Genomic DNA, 23552 nt, shown 5'->3' with positions numbered 1-23552 from the left:
AACCATTCAGGGCCATTTTGGGAGGGTATTTATAGCCTGCTCACACAGAGGTGGACTGCAGTAATTAAGAAAGCAGTAAAGGTGGCTAATTCTACTTTTCCAATCAGTTTTTTTAATCTGTCTGTTCTTGAAACACAGACACACGTAGACACACTTATAGAGCGACAGGTACATGAGCTTTAAGCCTCTTATGGCTTCCTGCCTCCATGCTGTGCAGACACAACACTGTGTCAGTAAAGAGGTTTAGACATGGTGCGGGCCTTCCTTAATTACTGGGGGATTGCTAAGTAGATATGGCTGTGCTTTCTCTGCAGTAGGTGCTGGGTCAGTGGCAGACTATGGGATTAGCTGCACTGTCTAGCTTCACAAAAAAGTGAGCAATATTGTTCCTAAAGTAAAGGAAGAGCTTCAGTAAAGTTGTAGATGACAGGAGAGAGTTTACCAAGTGCACCGGGCCACTAAGTCCTCGTTGATTTCCTTTCATCGATCCCATGTTATAAGATTGGTATGGGAAACAACATTTACATATAACTAAACTGCAACAGATAAAGTTTTTTTTATGAAATATAATTGCAACCGTAAAAAGGTTGTGCTCATTGTTTTAGAATATTTGTGTATTTTTTCCGTTCATTAGCAGCCATATGCGACCACTGTGAGCAAAGACTGTGGAACCCCGGAGTTTAGTGGAAGAAAACCTGATAAAACTTTATTCATTCAGTAAATACGTTACTTCTGACAACAATAGCCAGTTATAATGTTTACACTAATACATTTTATTATCACAGTGACATGTAATACAAAGGCCACTCAGTAGTTCAGAAAAAAGTTCTTTAAAAAAATCCTTATAAGTACATGAGACTGGTGGGGGCAAAGAAAAGAGGAAAAGGGTCATTAAATGGTTTGACGAGCATGAAGATGTGAAATATGAATCATATGCTTGGGGTCATAACTCTTGAATAGCACCTCTTCTCTAAGAAGGTAGAGAAGAAGTGTCTATTTTGTCCTCACTCTGGAGCTCAGTGGTCTTCACTCCGATGTGCACACTTTAGATTTGTCACAGAACAAATACAGATGCGTTGAGTGCACTCTAAACACTCCAAACTGTGGTGGGTTTTTGGTGGGAGGAAGACATTTTGCATCCTTGTCACCAACGTGAGTTTGGACGCACCATCACAGGAGTTTCGTGACAGCACAGTGAAGGGTGCTTTGTTTGCCTAAGTCGTCTCCATTCCCTTTAATGAGCCATTATGGTTCTGTTTTGTCTCAGTCGTGTTCATTGGCTGGTTGAGTTTCTGAGACGGTGAGACAGAGGAGACAATGAATAGGAGGGCAGCAGTGGTCGGGGTAGACCCGTCTTCAAAACCTCCTAGAAGTGTTTAAGGAAAGGGAAGTGAATGGAGAGATGAAGAATTGTACCAGTAGCAGCTTAAATGCCACCTCAAGATAAAAGTGCGATTCAAATGAGAGTATTTGGGCTCTGACAATGCACCAGTAATGATGCATATTGTGGACTTACATAGTAATACCATCAACCAACAAGTATAAGGACCAGTTAAATCAACCGTGGCCTTACTGTGGCATTCTAATCTGGATATCTATGCTTTGTATTTCCACTGGCTCTCAAGAACCGTTGAACAAGTTGAGCGAAAGAGCAGTAGATAGTTCCTTTAACGCTTTACCTCAACTGCAGACCTTTCTATCATCTGTCTTGTTGCTCCTAAACGTTTTCAAAATCAAAGCCACTGTTTTGAAGCCAACTTTTCCAGCACCTTCCCCCTCATCCTCTTCATCCTCCTTTTGTCTCCCTCATTTGCCTGGAGGTGCGAGGAGTTTCCTCTCCCCAGCACGTGGTAAACTGTAACAGAGCGGGATGGAACGTGATGGGATGTTGAAGGGGGGAAGATGAGGGGAGTTGGGTGGCTAAGCAGACACTATGACAACCCACCTGTCAGCAGGTACTCAGTATAATTGGTGAACGAAGGCCGCGGGATAGTAGCGGGGCCACTTCTCTTCTCTCTGTCTGCTGCTCTGTTGTTTGTTTGATGGGTATTTGAAGTTACCAGGTAGTCGTTGGAAGCTTGTTCCTTCCGTGTTTGGTTCGCAGAAAGACAGAGGCTATCCAGGAGAGAAGAAAAAAAAGAGAAGGAAAGAACACGTTTTAAATATGAATCACTATCCAGGTAAGTTCACTGAAAGTGATTCGTCAAGGAGTTGACAGTGCTGCTTGTACTTTTCATTTTGGATTGTGAATGGATGAATGTATTTTTCATCCATAGTAGACTTCCTCCTCTCTCAATGCCAATTCCAGCCATCAGGCTCTGTTTGCCCTCTAATGAAACATATTCATCTTCATCTCGCGCTCTCGCGGTTCTCAAACTCACTTTACAGCATAGTCAATTAAACCCTTAGGGGCCACTCTGTGCATAAAAGGATATATAATGCTTTGACATTTCAGTGAGTCCACATTAGGCACACCCATAGAGCATTCTGCTATGAGCTCGATGAGAAAGAGTCAAAGCCAAGCCTAGAGGTAGAGGAAGGCCAGTCAGAGGGATTGGGTCTCTTATAAGCTAGTTATCTCTTAGGATTCAGTTACTTATGCTGATGTAATAGGGCAATTGTAAGCTGATACTGAAGTCTTTCTGTGACCCCTACACTGGCTCTTGTTCTCATATAAGGCTACCTAATATATATTAATGCATATAAAGTGTAACAATAGCCTTATTAATAAATAACTCAAATGGTCTCAACTCGAAGAGCAGTCTATCAGTGTTGTCGATCATTATATAGAACTTTTGAATTTCAAGAATGTCCTTTAGGAACAGTTTATGATCTTGTTTTTTCTATCAAAATCTGTGATTATTTGCTTGAGCTGGTCCCCCTTAGATGTTCATACAGTCATGGAACAACTGGGGTCAGCAGTTTAACGACGCAAAGCCAGCTTCAGGGCTCTGAATGTGTAACTGTGTCTGCTACAGGCTTAGTTGATCCTGCATCTCGGTGGCATGAAACAGCTTGACAGAGCCAACTTGTCCTCCAGGCTGAACTTCAACCCCCCGCACCCCCCATCCTCCCTTACTCGTGTGTATTCAAGTACAAACATCACATGCCTCTCTTGAAGTCAACTCTGTACTCAGGTCAAGTGTTCACAAAAATCAGTTCACTGAAGGTTAGATTGTAGTTTTGATATTATTGTTGCATCAAATTTCATTGCAGGAGTTTTCATTTTAAGTGTGTTGACAAGGAGTTTGTCTCTATATACTTACAAGGAATGTGTTGTATTTGAGTCATCTAGATTTACACAGGGCACATTTTCCTCAGTGTACCAGCGAAGATATGACAGTGTAAGGAGTAAAAGATCAAGGAGACTGTTGCCAATGAATCCTTAAACAGAGAAAGGGGCTACAAACATGGTCGTGATTCTAATCATAATGAATTACATCCATGTTGTTGATTGATTGATGATCTAATGCCACAATCCATGATTGAAGTCTAATGCGAACCCTTTCTCCTACATTTAAATCTGTGCAGGTGGGAAATGTAATCTCTGCCTGCATTAAGTTCACTGGCAGCTCCTGTTGCTGGTGTGAAGCTCACTTTTAATGTAGGTTTGATACAATTTCTCAATTTTTAAGAAATTACCTTCAGGGACTGTTTTTTTTAACTTAGTGTTTTATCTAATTATGTGATCATCTGAGTTGTTTGCTTGAGCTGGTCCTATATGTTCATATGGTCTTTGGAACATGTTGCAGTGTAATGACGCAAAGCCAGCTCCAGGGCTCTGTGTCTAAGTGTGTGAGTAAGTGTGTCTGCTAGGCCTGCAGTTGATCCTGTGTTTCGATGGCATGAAACAACTTGACAGGGCCAACTTCTCCTTTAGGCTGAACGTCACCCCTTCCCCCTGTTAAAGCTTCTCTGACCTGGGGGGCGCTCACTTGTGTGTTTATTCAAGTGCATACATCACATGCTTCTCTTGGATTCAACTCGGTACCCAGTTAGGTCAAAAGTGTGAACTGGAGTCAGTTATTTAGATTTTGGTGTTCTTGTTTTAGCATTCCAATAAATTGCTTTTGTTTTAAGAGGGTGATGACACAGTGTTTGCCTGTTTTTGTGTTACTTTGGAGATTTTCGATTTGGATGGGTTCTTTTAGAATTACAGTTGAGAAATGTTTGTCAGTGTACCAGTAGATATACGAAGGTGTATGGGGTAAAGGATCAAGGAGAGAGTAAACATCTGACGCCAGTGAATCTTTAAATTGAGACGGGCTAGAGACATTATCGTAGCTCACATCACTATGATTTTAATCCATATTGACAATTCCACTTAATGCCTACTCTCTCTACTCTATTTGTTTTCACAATTATGTTATGGTGAGGAGCATAATCTGTTTGTGTGTGAAGATCTCCATTTATGTGTGTTATGTTATATTTAGATAGGTGTACAAAGTGCAGGACTTGGATTTCGGAGATCAGTTTACTTTTCATGAGTCCCAATTGTGGTTAGCCATACGCAAGAAAAACCTCTAGTGGTTTTTATTAAACGTCAGTACTCAACATGTCTTTTCTTGTGATTTTGTCTTTTTGAATCCCATTTGAAACAATGGACGAACGTGCTGAACCTCAGAAACCACCTTACAGTGAAAATGACAATAGAAAGTGTGAAAGGAAATTCATTTACTTATTTAAGATTAAAATGTAACTCCTATTGAGAGATGATTTGAAATGCACTGCATATTTTTGTAGGAAAACAAGGCCAGAGTGGTTTATTGTGTTTGTATAAGTGAGAGAGCAAGTTAATATGCAAACGGTCTAGTGGTTCCTCAACGTCATCACGTCTCAGAATATCCTTAATTTCTGAAGTATCTCCCGAAATCAGTAGAAAAACTGTGTGCACAATAGGGTGCAATATAAGTTGATTGTATTGTTAGTAAATCAAATAACCAGTCAGATAAAATCGAAACAGTATTTTCCAACCTATTTAACTATTAGCCTTCCAGATCCCTGTATGATTCCAATGGTCAGGCAATAACATAATATAAAGTAATATAATGTGTATTTTTTAATTTAAAGTACACAATTTAAACACAATTCTGTCATTTAACAATATGATTAAAAAATCTAAATGTGCCTTCCACTTCCTCCATGTCTAGTCAGTTGGTCATGATGTTTACGGGGGAACATTGTGCATACTGGTTCAGTCAGGTGACAGGTATTATATATGTATACATTCTAGAAAAGGTCTGTCTATAGTTATGATCAAGGGTTCTAAATGATAGTTACCATTATAATGACTGAGGGAGCTACGTTATCGTAACTATGCCCCCTAGTATGACAGAACAAACATATAATTATGCTTTAGTTAATACAAATTTAATATGTTGAAAATGTTTTCCTAGCCTGAATTTGTCATATCAAGATATTCTGAGGATGACATATTGTCTTACAACCAATTTTTTTGCAATTATAGCGGCAACAAAATCCTCGCAAAGCAGTTCTGCAAACTTCTTTTATTGTGCTTAAACATTTGCAGGACTTCTCTCTAATGGTTTATAAAACACAAGAGGTGTTGGGACTTGAGCTATGAGGATTTTCTTTTCAATTTAAGCTATATGGTTTTCAACTTCATTAATATTGTATTCCTGCAACTATGTCCTGCTGTCACATTGGATGAGAAAGCTTTTAATTCACAGCGAGCTATCTAAGATGTTCTATTGATAGAAGAATAATGCAGTTGTGTGTTTGTCAAGGATACTAATGTGGACTGGTTTTTATGGTGGACTGTACGTGATTCCTTTTTGTTGATTGTGTTTGTTTGCATTGGTAGATCTGTGTGTGTGTGAGTGTGTAAAGATGGGTAAACTCTGTTTGGTATGCCCAGCCACCGGTATGTAGAACAACAGTGCTAGGCCTCTATTGTCTTTTGCTGCTCTGTAGGGCTTAGTTGGCACTGCATATGAACAGATGTGTTTCAAATCATTGTTGTTATTTACCAGTGATAGGGTATTTCAAGAACATATCCCACCCCCCATTCTGATTTATGCATTCGGACAATGAATGTATGCAGATATGCTGGAAACCTGGATCTTTTCTGCATGGATTGACAGGGACATTTATTATTCATAAAAGCTAATGCATTGTTTCTGTTGCTTTAAATCTCTTTTTGTTCTTTCACCCTGTTTTTCTTTTTTCTTTCTCGCATGCTTCTTGATGGTGCACTGAATTCTCTTAGGCAAAGGTTGGCAGTTAAATGTCTGTGTTGAAATGAGAAGTTTGAAAGACGAAACGCTATCTCTGTATATATGTGTGTGTGTGTGTGTGTAAACTGATTTAAATCGCTCTTTGAGCCCTACAGAATGGCGCTTTAAATGTTAAATGGGGGTTGAAGCCTGCCTGAACTAATTTGTAGGGCTTTGCACCGTGTTGACATTTAAATGTGATAAGAATAGCAAACTGTACCGCCGACCTATTTGGAAGATGCTTTTGGAATACATTCACATCAGCTGCGGCCTATAATTAATAAAAAAAGACAGGCCTCCCTCGCTCCAGATTTGATTATAATACAACCTTATAAACACACCAGGGATAGATGAGAGGAGACGAAGAAGAAGAACTAGGGGAGGGAAGAAAAGAGAAGAATAACTGGAATAAAAAACAAGAGAAATGATGGGGGCAGGAATTAAGAGGGAGGTGGATTGCGAACACCTGGTCTTTGAGGCAGATTGCGTTGGCTGGCTGCTGTGCTATCACATTACTCTGATCCTGCCTCTCTTGTTTGTCAGAGAATTGAGGAGAGAGAGAGAGGGAGAGAGACAGAGAGAGACAGAGAGAGGGAGCGGGTGGGGGTCCGCAAAATCAGCATGCAAATAACACCACATTGTTAACTTAATCAGATGCAGGGGGAGAAAATATGGAGAGGGATGGGAGAAGTGTGGTGGGGGTTAGGGGAGAGGTGGTGCTGGTGGTGGTGGTGGTGGTGGGGGGGCAGTTGCCAGCGAGGTGAGGCAGAAAGGAAGAGGGGTTTTGCGGTGATGGGAGATGGCAGAGGGCATGCAGATTATAACCACCCATACCCCACTTCCACCTCCCACCACTGCCCACATCCAACACCCGGAGGCTGCTCTGGAACTTATGGACTACATGCTGTATGTGTGTGTGTGTGTGTGTGTGTGTGTGTGTGTGTGTGTGTGTGTGTGTGTGTGTGACTGAATTTGAGCAAGGCGGATAAAGCCTCTTGAGCGCTCCATCAAGTGGCCGGCATAGGCTGCTCGCAACTGGCTCCCGAGTTAGCTTGTCTTAGGCCGACTACTGGTGTCAGAAATGATGCTCCTGTACACGTAAAGATATTTCTGCCAAAAACAACAATGGTTGGTGGTTAGAACCCTGATCAAGCAGACGCTGACGACAGCGGTTGTGCCTCCCCTAAATACCTGAAGGCCTGAACTGGTTTTGATTTTAGTAATTTAATCTTTCAGCTCTTGATTAATTGGGAAAACATATAGAATACCTTCACTGTGCAGCATTTTGATTTATTCACTTCACAGTATAGCATATCATTATCACATAATCCACATAATCCAGAGTCCACGTGTGTGAGTTAGGTCAGTGTAAAGGGAAAGTTACAGGAGTCTCTTTTGTGAAAGTAAGTAAGTACAGAAGTGTGTGTGTGTGTGTGTGTTGGGGGGGATGTCTCAAGGGACATATTGATACACTGTATTTCAAAGAGGTCATTTTTCATTATAAACATCCACTGCCTTAATGAACTTAGGCCCGCACCAGAGAACCCACTTACAAAATTGTGTGTGTTTGTGTGTGTGTGTGCATGCGGGTGTGTGCGCTGTGTCTTTTAATGAGTGTGTGTACTGTAACCTTTGTTGTGGAAGATAAGTCAGTTCTGATGCTGAAGGTCAGGCAGGGCAGAGATGAGGAAAATGCAGTGTTGGCCGGGACCGACTCCTCCGGATTTAGGATGTGGGGCAGACAGAAGCAAGGAATCATGGGACATAGCAAGCGCATACCTTCACAGACTGAAACATACACATCACACACTGGTGCGTCTATGCTTGTGATCATCTTTATTGACTATCTACTGGATTTATTTAGAATACAACTTCATTTACCTGTATGTTTCATTCTAATCTCAACGATCATCAAAAAATCCTAATCTGTCCCTTCATAGAAAAGAGAGATGGCAATCTCTTTTTAAGTGATGTGAGGAAAAATCATTCACACCAACATGCACACCAATGGGCTGGTTTCTGTTCTTATAAGATTACGGTGTAGCATATGTATGAATTGCCCAGGTGTATCTGCATAAATTCTTCACTGACAGTGTGTGTGTGTGTGTGTGTGTGCGCGCGTGCTTGTGTGTGTAGCAGTCTGTTTTGTAGTCCGGTTCACAGAGAGGCCTGCAGGGGGGAAAAAAACTGCTCCTCTGAGGTTTCACCCAACTTCTCCCTCCTGCTTTAATCATGGCTGCCTTTCACTCAGTCATTGGCACTGATGCAAATGCCTCTCCTCTTACTATTTTTTCCGCTTTATCCATCTTTCTTTTCTTTTTATTTTGTCCTGTAAACCTTTTCATCTCCACCCACCACCCCCACCCAACACACACACACACACGCTCCCCCAGGCCCCATCTCTGATCTTAAGAGCAGTCACCACTGTGTTTTTCTGATAAAGTCTGATAGATAAACATACTCTCTTATGTCCTCGAGGCACCTCCGCCCTCTCTCCCGAGAGCACACCCCTGTAAAGCACTTCCTCTGCTACAATTAGTCTGTAATAAATACACCCTGGCCTTAAAGTAGATAATGCCCTCTCACTCTCTTCCCTTTTATATCAAGTGCCACATTTGCTCGCCGTTTATATTTGACTTTGAAACGAAAGGAGAGAAAGAGTCTTTCTTTTCTTCCACAGTCACGGCTAAAGTGCGTGAGAACAATAGCGGTTGTTAGGCCTCTATGAGATATTGTAACATATGCAGAGAATCGCAAGCATTTCCACTCAAGTCTCAGCTTCCTGATGGCTTTTACAAGATTAGTTAGCTTTCTTAAACAGGAAGCGTGCTGCTTAGAAAAAGAAAGAAAAAAAGACACGGTGTGGTTACATCACAAGTTTGACTACTTCTCAGAGAGCTAAAGTTCCCTTCAAACTCCTCAGATTAAAAGAGGAGACACAGAAAGTGGGAGAGGGGAGAGATAGAAAGGCGGGAGTTTATCAAAGTGATGGAATAAAGAGAGATTTAACACGGTCATATTAAAAAGACATGCAGCAGTTTCAATATTTAAAAATCCCATTTGCTTCGACAGAGGAGCTTTTTCACTCAAGAGCATATGGCAGCAGTACCTGTATTCAGCAGTGCTCTTATCTTCCTCAAAGACAAAGACAAAGAGTGGGTAAAAGGGGTGAGGGGGGGGGGGGGCTGAAGAGAAAAAGATACTTTCAAACAGACATTCAGACATTGAAGAATCATTCAATTATCGGCAGCATGATGTAAAATAATTACCTGACTCACTTCCCGTAATGAGGGCTGCTAATTAGCCATAGACTTTTGTTTTAGTCGAAAAAAGAAAGAGAAAGTCCCAAACTCCCCACAGCAGAGAAGCTGTGAAAAGATATTTTGTATGTTGAGGTAACACCCCATCTTTTCTCTAAATACACACACACAAGAAACACACACACTGTGACTCTACTATAGGCACACTTGGCTTGAAGTCACAATTTGCCTCCTGATGTATGCACACACACTTCTCAGTAAATAGTCGAGAGTGCACAAAAGAACCTTCTTCTCTTAATTAGCTGTGTAACAATTAAAGTCCCCTCTTAGTAAATTGAACCTTTCTCTCTCTCGCCTCTCTAGTTTGATTTCAGCACCTGTCACAACAACCCCTCCCTTTACCACCACCTCCACCGCTGCCACACACCCACCACTGTTACCTCCACCACCATCACCCCCCCTCGACTGTAGTCATTATGCAAAACTCTCTCAGAATGCTCCCAGCATGAGTGGAAGAAAACAGCAATTATTTCTGATATTCTCTTATTTAGGCCATATTGACATTCAACTACTTTCTCTCTCACTGCCGGAGAAACGGAGTGAGGCTGATCTCGACTTAGCTTTTCTCTCGGTCTTGAATCTGACATGTCGTCACTGGAGTCACTCGACAAGAGACATGTAGGCAGCGCCGCTCTATAATGTGACCTACAGAATTCTGTGTGTGAGCATGCATGCATGTGTGTGTGTTTTAATGTGTGTGTGAGTGTGTGTGTGAGTGACCAGTGATGTAAGCCATGACAGATACACTGTAGTCATTGTCTCTGTGGCCTCTTTCTTCCTGCAGTCTAACCATGCGTGAGCCCTCTACACTACCATGTTTGTTGTCTCACACACACACACACACACACACGCACGCAGAGAGAGAGATATAGTATTGTGTCCTGGCTTTCTGTCTAAAATGATCAGAGAAATCATATCAGCACCTGACAGAGCAGACCAAACGACATCGGTCCATTACAAAACATCAGCATCACATTTTGAACACGAGATGAGGAGAAAGTTGACTTAACTTGAATTTAGTTTAAGCCAATTAAGAGTAATGCCCAGTGGAAATAAGACACACATTTGCCCTGTTCAGAGACTGTATTTAAGGATTAAAAAAGATAACAAATAACAGTAATACAGATTTTTTCTAAACTGTTTAGATTTGGGGCAGTTATATTACGTTTTTAGCCCTGAAGTACTACATTGGAAATCAGTGTGTGGATATTTGAAGCTGATTTGTTTGTCAAATTTACTCTTACACTTTTTTAAAGCCAATATTTTAATTTACAAGTGTTTTTCTTAGAGCATATAAACCAGCTAAACATTTTTTATTGTAGGTTTGTGGGTTTACACTGCAACACTCTTGAATCTGCCGAGTGAGGAAAACATTTTCTTTCATATCTGCTTTTAAAGGCTGATGATCAAATGCTTCCCTAAAGGACAAGCTCCTACGATTTTGGCTTTCACTCCTGTCACTGCAACCCACTAAAGAGACACTGCTTTACAAATGTTTGGCACTATTAATCCTGTGCTCTTCGCTGCGCTTTATTCGATGCTGCAGGGGTCTGTCCTCACCACTGTGACCACTATTGTAGCACACACAGGAGGGGAGAGGTACTCACAGATGTACATGCACACACACAAGCACACGCGCGCACACACACACACACACGCACACACACACACACATAGTGACAGAGACATCTGCAGGTCATCATCATCATCATAGTGGGAATAATACCAGGGATGGTTATCATAAAGGGAAGCTTTGAGCTCCCGGCCGTCTTGGGAAGATGATTTGGCTGGCCCAGAACAATGAACTGTGGGAATCCGCTTGTCCTGCATTGATCTTCCTCCCATGGCATCCCCTGCAAGGCTGTCAGAGCCGACGGACGGATAAAAAGACCGAAAACATTTTTCTTTCTCTCTCTCCTGCTCTCTCCCGGTGTCTTTCTTTTCTCGCTGTCAGGAAGGCTCCCACTGATCAGCAGGGATGAGCTGAAAGTTGAACTACCTGTTGACAGGACCTCTTAAACAGCCCTCAATGACATATTGTTCAAGAGACAGAGGGAGAGGCAGAGGCTCCGGTTCATCCACTCATTTGTCACAGATCTATTGAGTCTGTGCTCTCATCAAATCCCAGATCCCTTGCTGTTATTTTCTGTGTGTAAAAACCATGTGTGTGTGTGTGTGTGTGTGTATGTGGGGGGGGGGGGGGGGGGTTAATTTAGTGTCATTCACAAGTTTTCACTTGTTGGATATCCTGTCTTCATTTAAATTGTTATCTCTATATTTTGGAATTTTCGGTGTTTTGTATTTGATGGTTTAAAAAAAGTGTTTGCATTTGTTTGGAAGACACAAAAAAAAAACATCCCCATATTTCAAATCAAATCGGATTTCTTATCTTGGTCATGTCTGAAACTTTCTTTCCTCACCTTCAAAATAGAACAATCAATTTGTTTAAACTACACATCAGTTTGAGAGCGCAGAGTTATGAGTTTTGATCAAGAAGCTCGAGGCATGGGATGGAGTCAGGATTGAATCTGGTCTGGGTTGTGTGACTGCCTTCCATGCACAGTTCAGAGTGTTTTCGCCTCATTACAGAAAGTAATAATGCAGCGAAGTCAAAGACTGAGAGAGCGAGAGGAAGGAAAACAATGCAGTATTTTTCATTGGATTAATTAAATGCCTTGCAAAGACCACCTGCAACAGAACAAAAACACAAGCCAGGAGGAAATGTGTGTCTGGTCTGTTTTACCTGCTAATCTCTAATTCTAACTAAACCAACTTTTCCCAAAAGATAATTGATCTTTGAAATGCTGATGAAGCTCTGTTTGTACTTTGAAAGCATATTTACAGCTCTTGAATGGATCCCTGCAACTCTGAGTACATGTAACATATGGTAAATGTCCCCATTGTCCCCTCAACATCAGTTTGCTGTGGCTGCGTCACAGTCGTCTCATTAATGATTTGGTGCAAATATGATGGAATTCAACACATTGTTAATAATGATTGATTTGTTTAACGCAATGAGTTTGTTCATTAGGACTTAATGAGGTATTGCATTGTGATTAATCGATGGCTTTTGTGTCGATACATGCCAAAATAACAAAGTAAAGTCCAACTAATAGCGTTTCGATCCTTCAGCTTCCCCCCATCTTGTCTTAAATGCCAGAGGAAAGTTTTATGACAAAACTCAGACCTGTAAAATTCAAGTTAAGTATAATTCAACACGTACATTCAGCATAATTTCAATATGAATTCATAATAGGTGTCTATTTCTAATATTGAAATTGCTTTTCATATACTTCAGTCATTTATGTGGTTACAATTAGAGGATCACAAAAAATCCCATATGCATTTATGATGCTTGCTACTATTGATAAAGACAGAAATGAACCGAGCACATTCAAATGCTGAAATACTCTTCCATTGTATTACAGATACCACTTATAATTAAGCTGAGGCTTGAAGAGAAAAAGGGCAGAGATGAAAAATGCATTAAGAGAAGCGTAGTGACATCAGTTTCACTCTCTCTCGTTCTCTGTGTGTGTGAGTGTGTTTATGGGTGCTCGTAGTGCTTCGCTGAATATTAAACCACATACTATAAAGAAATCAACTGAGCCCTCGTGAGAAAATGCTAAAGGAAGTCTTTGTGGTTTTAGAGGAACCAGAGGAGCCAATAGGTTTAATGAGATAGCACTGCTGTACACACCAGGAAATAATAAAGTTTCACAGGTTAGAGTAACGGCAAAACCCTGAGATACAGTAGGAGTATGAAGCAGAGTGGATGTAATGTTCTTAACGGAGTCTTGGCAAAGTGGCCCACGGTCTTTGCTTAATACAAGTGGTAAGAATGACAACTTTGAGCGTAGATCTTCTAAAAGCACAATATTGCTACAGTGTTGTTTTCTTCTGTACATTTGAAGATATTTTGGATGAAGTCAAAATAGAAAAGTTGGTGATGCCATTTCTGTGAGCCGTCATTTGATAGTGCGGGCTGCTTTGCAACGTACTCGTCGTATCTGTTAGAGGGCATTCGCATATTGAATTGTTGTTGTCAAAAGGCTGTGTCTGAATGTGTGTTTCTGCCTGTGCGTGTGTCTGTGTGTGTTGCTACTTTTACACCACCCTCAAATTCCCTCGCATGTGTGTGCTGATATGAGCAGAGGGGGGATGTCACATAAGAAATGTCCTTTTTAATCAGGGGAAAAATATAAAATGACTCGGGAGCAAAGCAAGCATATTAATGTGCCTCATTTGCATACGCTCGTCAGCCAGGATACGTTTATAAAAAACACAAACTGGATTCGTCAGTTCATTTCACATTATTCCATTGTCTATCTGCCTTTGTTATATGTTAAAGATAAAGGCAGAAATCAAATTGAAGAAAAGGGCAAGCTGCTATCTCCCCAAATGAGCAACAGCTCATCAGCCTAGTTTAAATCACAGATTTCTATTCCAAAAGGCAGCCGCCTCTGTAAAAAAGGCCCATTCAAATAAGGTATTTTCTGATATAAGCACGCCTGTGTGTGATGGAAGCTGGGGTGTCAGATAAATACAATTTAAAACCTAACACATTCAAAGCCGTCTAACAAAGTTTTATCCTTACTAGCAGGTCTCGCCTAATATTATTCTCATAATAAATGTACACATATACCTATAGAGTACAACATATAAATGATTTATTTGTTATTGGTTTTAATTCTTATTAGAAAACACAGTCATATGATCGGTCATATATTTGAGTAGGCGTCGACAGGAGCATATCAGCTGTTAGACGAAAGCCTGCAGAACATAGCATGGCCATTATATTCTTGATGAATACAGTAGAATCGCTTTATGATACTTGTGGGGAGAATTGAAAAGGCAGCCCACGAGTGTCACATTCCTTTAAACACCAAGTGGAAGCTGGTCACAGTCTCATAATTCATGTCCTCTAGATAAGAATCCACCATCAACAGTGTGTTGGAGGGCCCAGTGGCAAAAAGAACAGGCACCCCCTATGTCTACTTACATCCTACTGACAGGACAGAGAGTGGACAAAAGAGCGAAAAAATTTGAACGATTGAGAAAACAAATGAGCCAGGCTGAGCTCTCTGCGCTGTAGGTGGAGAACAAGGAAAAGAAAGACAGAGTCTAGCAAGACCTTAGTTGCCCTCCGTGACTGTAAAGTGTATACTGAACATGTGTGACCGTGTTATATGTGGGTGAGCCTCACTGCTGCCAGATTGGGTCCATAAGCCGTCTAAAATGATGCCACTTTCCCTTCAAAGCGAACTTACCTAATGCCACTGTTTTACATGGCCTTTCGATGAAAGGATTTTTTTGTTGATGATTATAATAATGTGTAACACCACAGTGGCTTCCACTGTTACCAGGCAGCATACTAATCAGTGTAATGAGACGTTATACAATATTTTTTTGACCAAAGCAGAACCATGGTTATTGTTTCTGAGGTTTTGACCCCTGCCAGCAGCCATAGGAAGTGTGCAGATAGATGTTTATACCTCACCATCTGGGAAGCAGATGGATCTGCATTAAAATTAATGTTATTGTTTTTTTTATTGTTTATTCACTGATGTTCAACATATGAAATGAAAACACTTAAAGTGATAATTGATAATACAGCATGGTCAGAAACTCATGATATGTTTTTGTTATGTGCCATGCAGTAGGTAGAACAAATACAAAGTTCTTTCTTGTTTTTATATAGTAACCGCTGTTTTACTTCCAACATGAAAACTGTGAAAGACTTAGATAGAAAGAGGAGGACATAGAGGAAGAGAATTCAGGGATAGCTAAAAAAGCAGGGACTCAGATATAGTGTCATTGTTGATGGAATATTGCACCAAGACAAGTGTCATTGCACAGAGATAAGAGTGTTGTGTTTACTGGAGTAACCCCTTGGTTTTAAGTGCTTTTGCTAATATCATAATTGTAGTATTGCGGTGGCTCCCTGACATTGTCGTCGCTCCATTTCATTAAGGCATGTAATTGGAAGAATTCTGATAGGATGGGCACAAGTAGCTTAATTATATACTGCTCACTGTGTTTACAGAGTAATTATTCCTTCCAAAATGGTGTTACATTTCGAAAAAGTTCCAAGGAGTCACAGCTTTTCCCAAGCCCTTGGTACTGATAATTCATGATGTGATCTGTGAATAAAAGACAATACAATTTTTTTTCCAGTGCTGGGAGATGCGACACAGGTGTTGTTTGCCTAAATTAAGTAAAACCTTCAGTCCGACCGTGTGATTGAACAACAATCCATTTGTAATCGAGATAGTAACCATGAGCCCATTACCATTGAATAGTAATTTTATTTTTTCCCAAACCTATTGTGTTTTGAAATAGTCGTAATTTTGCAACTGTTTAATTTCTAATATGATTTGTTCTTTCTCTCCTGGCTTGCAGGATGGAGGATTCGAGTTTGTGTCTTGGTGTGTCGTCAGCAGTGGCTGATAATGATGCCCATCTGAGTAATGCAGTCTTGAATGGCCGCTACCCCATAAGTCAAAAGCTTCACCAGCTTACTGCCCAGCTAGGACACGCCTTTCCTGACCTACACCGCCCACAACAGATACCTGAAGAGAAAGCAGCAACACCTTTGGACGAGAAGACCCACCACGCAGCCCTGGCTAATCAACCCATCAGCAGCCAGATGGCCCTCCTCGCCAATCAGCTCAACCGAGACATTGACGCAGGGGCACTGAGTGGGCTGAATGGGCGTGTTGACCTGCAGCAGTTTCTCAATGGCCAGAACTTGGGCATCATGTCCCAGATGAATGATATTGAAGATGATGCCCGCAAGAATAGGAAGTATCCCTGTCCATTGTGTGGAAAGCGCTTCCGTTTTAACAGCATCTTGTCTTTGCACATGCGCACACACACAGGAGAGAAACCCTTCAAGTGCCCCTACTGTGACCACAGAGCAGCTCAAAAGGGCAACTTGAAGATCCACCTCCGCACCCATAAGCTGGGGAATCTTGGTAAGGGCCGCGGCCGTGTCAGAGAAGAAAATAGGCTGCTTCATGAGCTGGAGGAGAGGGCCATTTTGAGGGATAAGCAGATGAGAGGCAGTGTCAGTATCATCCAGACGGCTCAAACACCCCAGCTTGGCCTCAATAGCAGCTCAAACTCCCATCAGCAGCAATTAGGCTCAGCTTGTGGTCTCCTTCCCCCTTCTGGCCTTGCCACTCCAGAAACAATTTCTCAGCCTTCCTCTTCACCCAAGCCAGCCGGCACCCAGGATGAACAGTCCCTGAACCCAACTACAGGCTTCCGTTGTACTTTCTGCAAAGGGAAGTTTAAGAAGCGTGAGGAACTGGACCGTCACATTCGCATACTTCACAAGCCCTACAAATGTACTCTGTGTGAATTTGCCGCCTCCCATGAAGAGGATCTGATAAGTCATGTGGAGAAGGCCCATATCACAGCCGAGACCACACAGGGCCAGGGTGCTGGTGGCGCCGGTGGCACACAGGTGGCCAACGAATTCCGTTGTGAGGTATGTGGGCAAGTGTTCAGCCAGGCTTGGTTCCTCAAGGGTCACATGCGCAAGCACAAGGACTCCTTCGAACACTGCTGCCAAATCTGTGGCCGTCGCTTCAAGGAACCCTGGTTCCTCAAGAACCATATGAAGGTTCATCTCAACAAGTTGGCCATCAAGAACAAACCGCCCCAGCCCACTGAGCAGGACATGACTGTCGTAAATAGCATGAGCAGTCTGGCTCAGGAAGCTCATGCCAACCTTTATTCCCGCTACATCTCCTGTCTTCAGGGGGGCTTCCTTTCACCAGACAAACAGGGCCTGAGTGAACAGCACCAGATGTTGGCTAAAGCTGGTATTGCTATGAAGGAGAAAGAGATGTTGGGAAAGCTGTTGGGCCCAATGGCAGGGGGTATGGGCCATGTACTGGGCGAAAATGAGAAACGATCACTCCTTGGTTGTTTAAACCTTGTTCCACCACTCAAGTCGAGCTGCATGGAGCGCCTCCAGGCCGCTGCAAAGGTGGCAGAGATGGATTCCCTCAGTAGCTATCAGGCCTGGCAGATTATGGCTCGTGGCATGGCTATGGACAGGGCATTCATGCCTAAAGAGCAGCAGCAGCACCATATACCCCCAGGGCACGAAGATGAGATGGGTGGTGCTGGGGCTTTGGCTTCTTTCTCAAAAGATAAACAAGACTACTCCTTGATTCCTTCCAATGATAGCTCCAAGCAAAAGCAGCTCTCAGAAGCCTTGCAGGGATCCAAGGCCTCTAGCGGAGCCCTGATGTCCATGAAGGAAGATGGAAGAGGCTTTGACAGTCACCGTGACTTAATGTCACACCATAGTGCTGAGGCTCCTGGAGCCCTGGCTGGCTTGGGAAGCCCAAACGTTGACTACAGCCTCTCAGGCCTAAAGGAGAAGCCATCAGAGTGCCCTGACTGTGGCCGGATCTTCAGAACCTACCATCAGATGGTTGTTCACTCCCGTATCCATGGCAAAGACAGGAGAGGCATGGAAGAAGTGATCCAGCAACAAGGTCTGGATGAACGCAGGGGCTCAGCCAGTGACCCAGAGTCCCAGTCCATCAGCCGCTCTACCACTCCTGGTTCATCCAATGTGACAGAAGAGAGCGGAGCTGGAGGAGGACACTCCCAGACAGGGAGCGTCCAGGATGACAGCCCACATCCATCCTCACCATCTTCAGGTTAGACCAAAATCCCAGGCAATGAAGAGTACCAACTTTTTGGGTTGAGACATACACATACACTTTCAACGATTCCTTGGTTCAGTTTTTAATCTGTTACTTTTCTACAGTTCTTCATTGTTATCTCTAAGAAGGTTTTTCATTTTAGGTGCATGTACAGTATGTAGTGTGTCACATACATCCATGTAAAGGGGAAGGCAAAATAACCCAAATACCTCCCAAAGAATCCGAATTAAAGATACATATGGACAGTGGAGTTTTACCCACGATAACACATTTTACTGTACATATCATATTCAGATATGTTCATTTATTTGTTGGCTAACTTGGAAGTTCCTGTGTTGGACATAGTAACAATTGTCCTCTGACACAACTGTGTGCTTGCTACAATTCACATTAAGTCAAACACAAGACTCCAGGATAATCCAGGAAGAGATCTGCTTTACCATTGCATCCACGTTTGCAGGTTAGCAGTCTAGATCCCTGTGGAACATGAGTAAAGACTGGGAGCGTAGGGACGAACTCGTTTTAACCACAGCGATTAATAAATGTCTTTAATAAACACGTTGGAGACAACCATACCCCTCCCCTCTCCCTTCCCAGCAAATACAGGCCGGCCGGGGCTAGATAAGTGTATGTTTAGTGGGATTAAGGGAGGCTCGTTGCTAATGATTACACAAGTTTTTAAAGGTAACTTTCGCTTGCTCCTCAGGGCACTGTTCTGGCGTTAAGTATGTGCGTGGTAATTAGGTCACGACTATGCGATAATCAGTCGGTTTAAGCTAAACAAGACACTAATTAAAGCTATACATATAAAACAGGTCAAAAAAAATTGGTGAACTTCATTTGCAAAAGCAAGGATGTGCTTTTAAGTCTTCTAAGGGAAAAAAATATAAATAAATATAAATCAGAGTGGCTTAGCTTAAGGCTGTAAGCAACTTAATTCCACCAGTGGAGACGAAATTGTTTATTTATTCACAGAGGCATAAAGTCCTTATCATGCCCGTGTAGTGTGATGGGTTTGAACATGGGATAGGCTATGTTTATTTTAATCTAAGAAATAATAACAGACAACCCCCCACCCCAATTAGGAATTAATGAAAATGAGAGTGAGATAAAAACCTATTTTCTTTATAGAGACTATTAAACATAACACTTTCTCAACAGGGTGGGGGTGTAGCGGATGTAATTATCTTCTGAATTTTAATGCTGGAAGTTTCTCTCTCCATCTGTCTCTCTCTCCCTCTCTCTGTATGTCTCTTTTGACTCAAGCACTTTGAATATGATGGCTACAGCTTATGGCGTTTCAACAGCTTCAGAAGTACTGTATTAACAATGAGTGTGCAGTATACAAAAAAGGCAAATTAAAAATAATAATTTACAAATAAAACCAGTAGAATTTACCGCAAATGATAAAATGGCACAAAGGAATGCATTCGATTTAATTGAGTGATCACCCCTATTTAAAGTTTTATTACAAAAATAAATACAAATTGTGTACTGCCAACACAGCACCCAAAAAACTAAAACAAATTGTTTGTCTATGTATGGTTTGCATACCTGTAGCTCGTCACTCATTTAGCCCATTGCTCAGTCAAAAGTCTACACTGCTTGATGCACTGGCACTATTCAAACTCCTTGCCAGTCCACGCTGTCATATCTCAAAGGCTGTCCTTACATGGTAGAGATGTGTGAGTGTATGTGCCAAAACTGAATGTTAAACTGCATCTGGCTGCTATAGAGCATGGCAAAGCTGTAAAATAGATTTGCGAAGAAGAGTAGAGTAATATGATTAGGCATGCAGTGAAAATAATAAACTGGGATATACTTTTACTGGAAAAAACTATGCGAGAAGTTAGCAGATTTGACATCACAAATGTTAATATGCTTGTTTTTCTACTTCTGTTTTTTTCCTAAGAAGTGATGAAACTTGTCTTTTTTCACAACTTACAGAATGTGATTCACATTTGGTGCTCAGGGACTCTCAAATTAGAAGCTTTGATGTGTGAGAAAAAAGTGTGTATGAGTCTCATGTGGAGAAAGGTGTCATGCTTCTCCTGTGCATGCATGTTTTGCTGTGTTTGTGTTCATGTGTGTGTGGGTGTGGTGGGGGTTGCTTTACAGTATGTGTGCATATCACTCTCCTGTAGTTAACAGGATGTGGCTATTGTCTTTATCTTAATATCTCACATAAAAAAAGAGCTTGTTCAAATTTGTGTGCACGCACCTGCAAGTATATGTCCTTCTACATGTGCGCTAGGCTCTGCCCCACACATCTACCCAAAGCAATTTTGTGTTAAAGTTAAATTATAGTAATCAACAATAACATCTCAACTGTGAAAGAAGGTCAACGCGGCCGCTTTTGTCTTTGAGACGGCACTTGTTTAAAAGCAGTGTCTGAAAAGGGGAGAAGTGAGGAGGAAACAGAGCAGACTAACAAAGGCCTCTGTCAGAGATGTCCTTTAAAGACCTTCCATGTTACAGCAGAGCTAACCTTGAGCATGATTCTCATTCAGTAAAATTTGTATTCTATTTATTCATTATTTATTCAAGAAACAAAGGTGTAATTAAATTTACGCCCATCTCTGTCTTTTATTTTTTGTTAAGTTATCCTTTGACTGACTTCACTACGTCTTCATTGTTTGGTTTGATGATCAGGTGCTGAGAGAAAAACGTCTTGTGGTGTTTACAACAGGTAGACCTGGCGGGAATACAGCTCATCACATCCAAAATAGAATTGGAAAGCATTGCCTTTTTTTTTAAACATGCAAATAACATACCGTTAAAAATCCTAATTTTGCACGATAGTGTCTCCCCATTCTACTTCCATGGCACAAGCAAAATGTAGCTGAATGAGTGAGAAAATAGGCTTTACTACACAAAAACAAGGCCTTAAGCAGGAGAATTCCTCCTTACATGCGCTTCCACAACCTCCCCACTAACCCTAAACCTCACTCCCACCTCTTGGCTCCGGGCTGTAAAAGACTCTATACACTCCTCCTGGCTTTCTCTTTCTCTCTCCCTCTCTCTTTCTCCAGAGAATCCCCCATGTCTACATTTATTTAAGAGGAACAGCATTTTAACATGGTGAGGATTAGCCTGCATATCCCTGGTCTTTACCGTGGCTCAAACAAGCAAAGCAAAATGCTTGCTTCTTACAAATTGAAATCGGATTTGCCAACTTGACGCCTTAGGTTATAAAGCGTGGATATTCATCTAATTGCAACAGTACAATGGGGGCGTAATTACACATGCAGACAAACTGTTACAGTGTAATTACTGTGTCATTAAAACAGGAATAAAGTAGACTTGAACAAGATCCATACTGCTATGAATATGCATGTTGAGAAATCCAATCTAACTGGCTATTATCAGCAAATATTAGTAAATTGTCAGTGTTGGCAACATTAAAGAGGGATACGTTTAAAGATTATCTTACTGTAAATGACAGTCCGATAAACGTTACTTAACTACAGTGTATTTCAAGGGGTGAAAAGAGTATAGGCCTCCCATGAACAGTTCTTTATCATTTTATATCTTGCTCTGAACATTTTCACAAGTCTGTAAAAAAAATTTGCACACTAATTGCTGATGACGGAGTGTACACGCACTGTAATTCAAAATTTGGTAAGACTGTATATACCGACTATCACTACATGCATACTCTATAGTCACACTAGGATGATATTTTGTAAAAGGCAAAATCGGTTGTCTGGCCCGCCCCGTACACTAATCCTGTACCATGTGTAAAATATATATGTTTTTAGGGAAATTAAATGCCACACAGATTATATAATCTGCTAACAAGCAAGTTGTAAAAATGTTTATAGTGGACATTGTGATTACAACTCACAATATGATCTCTCTAGGCCTTTGATATCTCTTGTTAGCAAAAAATGCAGCATAGTTCCGATCCTTCATTAGCAAAGTTAGCAAAGAAAATGGTTTATTATATCACATAAATGTCTCTGCTGATAAAGTAAACCATTTGCTTTGCAAATGAGTCTCTCCTTAACATGCTTCGGAATCCTGACAAAAATCGACAAAGATTTCCAATTTTATAAAACAATATCCACTTGTATTAACGTTCTAAATACATTTATTAAGAAAGACATTTAAACAAGGTAATGGGGAAAACAATTCAAACCCTAGTTAAAGTAATACTATCAGGCAGTTAAGGCCTCAGCAATTTTTGATATCAATAAGTAAGTGGTAATCGAATTGAAAACAACTTTTTTAAGAACAACTTTAGCACATAATAATTCAAATTATAAATATTTTTCCGAACACATGCTATTGCAGAACACACCTGTCATAATGTATATTACTTATGAAATTAATAATTGATCAAGTGACGATGTGACATCAATTTGATATTATCTGACATTTAGTTGTTCTTGGCCATGTAGGGCCTCTCGTGGTCTGGATCTTACCTGGGTTATGAATTATGGTTTTGACATGTCTGCAATTACAAATATAAAATAAAACAAGGATCAAATCCAGAACAAATTAAAATGCTCTCTGAAATCTTAGTGGATTTGCCTATCAACAAGATGGTAAATCGAACCTGTTGTCCACAAAAGCCAGAGTAGTGAACATACACCTCCTTACTGTATGCTACATTGCTCCAACGCTCCCTCAGACTGCAGCCAACACTTTGAAATGAGGCCAGCCTTCTGTGAGTGTGCGCACCATATTATATGTGTGTAAAACTATGTGCATTAAAAAATAATGAATTATGTCTCGTTTTTTTTCCATTCTACCCTCTGCATAAATTATTATGTCTTTGTAATTGACATCCGTTCCTCTTCTACTCCCCCTCTGCACTATTCTTCTTTTCTCTATAATCACAGAACTCAATGGTTACAAAACCTGAGCTTTCTACCCCCCACTCATTTGAAGGAGCCTGGCCTGTCATATCTGTATTTTTTATGTGTCACCAAACTTAAATAGACAGTCATTGTATTACAGGCACATTCATTGCCTGAGCTGTATTTTTGTACAGTAGGTCAGGACTCTGGTGTCTGGTAAATGATAAAAGTTCTATTCAAACGCACTAATTGTCAGTGTGCTGCGCTGATTGACATGTCTCGGATAAATGCAGACTTAGTATTTTTGTACACGCTTGCACAATATAAAAGGGCAATTTATTTCTCTGTTCTTCTTTCTCTTTTTCCTTGCACAGTTCATTTGATTTCTTTCTTCCTTTCTTGCTCTCTCTTCCTCTTCTCCTACCCTGTCTCTCAGACTCAATTTGTAAATATTACCCATGGTGGGAATTAGCCCAGGCTTTTTAGATATTTTAAAATTCC

General features: G+C 41.2%; 1 protein-coding gene across 1 annotated transcript in view; it reads left to right on the top strand.

Moving 5' to 3' along the window:
- Positions 1–23552, top strand: part of znf536 (zinc finger protein 536) — a 164446-nt gene that overhangs the window by 61801 nt on the left and 79093 nt on the right. The window contains exon 4 of the mRNA XM_062390301.1: positions 15959–18240. Coding sequence (XP_062246285.1) covers positions 15960–18240 — 2281 coding nt within the window. The 5' untranslated portion in view covers position 15959. The remainder of the gene's footprint in view (positions 1–15958; positions 18241–23552) is intronic.

The sequence above is a fragment of the Platichthys flesus genome, chromosome 1 (assembly GCF_949316205.1).
Source record: "Platichthys flesus chromosome 1, fPlaFle2.1, whole genome shotgun sequence".
NCBI lineage: Eukaryota > Metazoa > Chordata > Actinopteri > Pleuronectiformes > Pleuronectidae > Platichthys > Platichthys flesus.
This window is presented reverse-complemented; position numbering and strand designations above follow the sequence as displayed.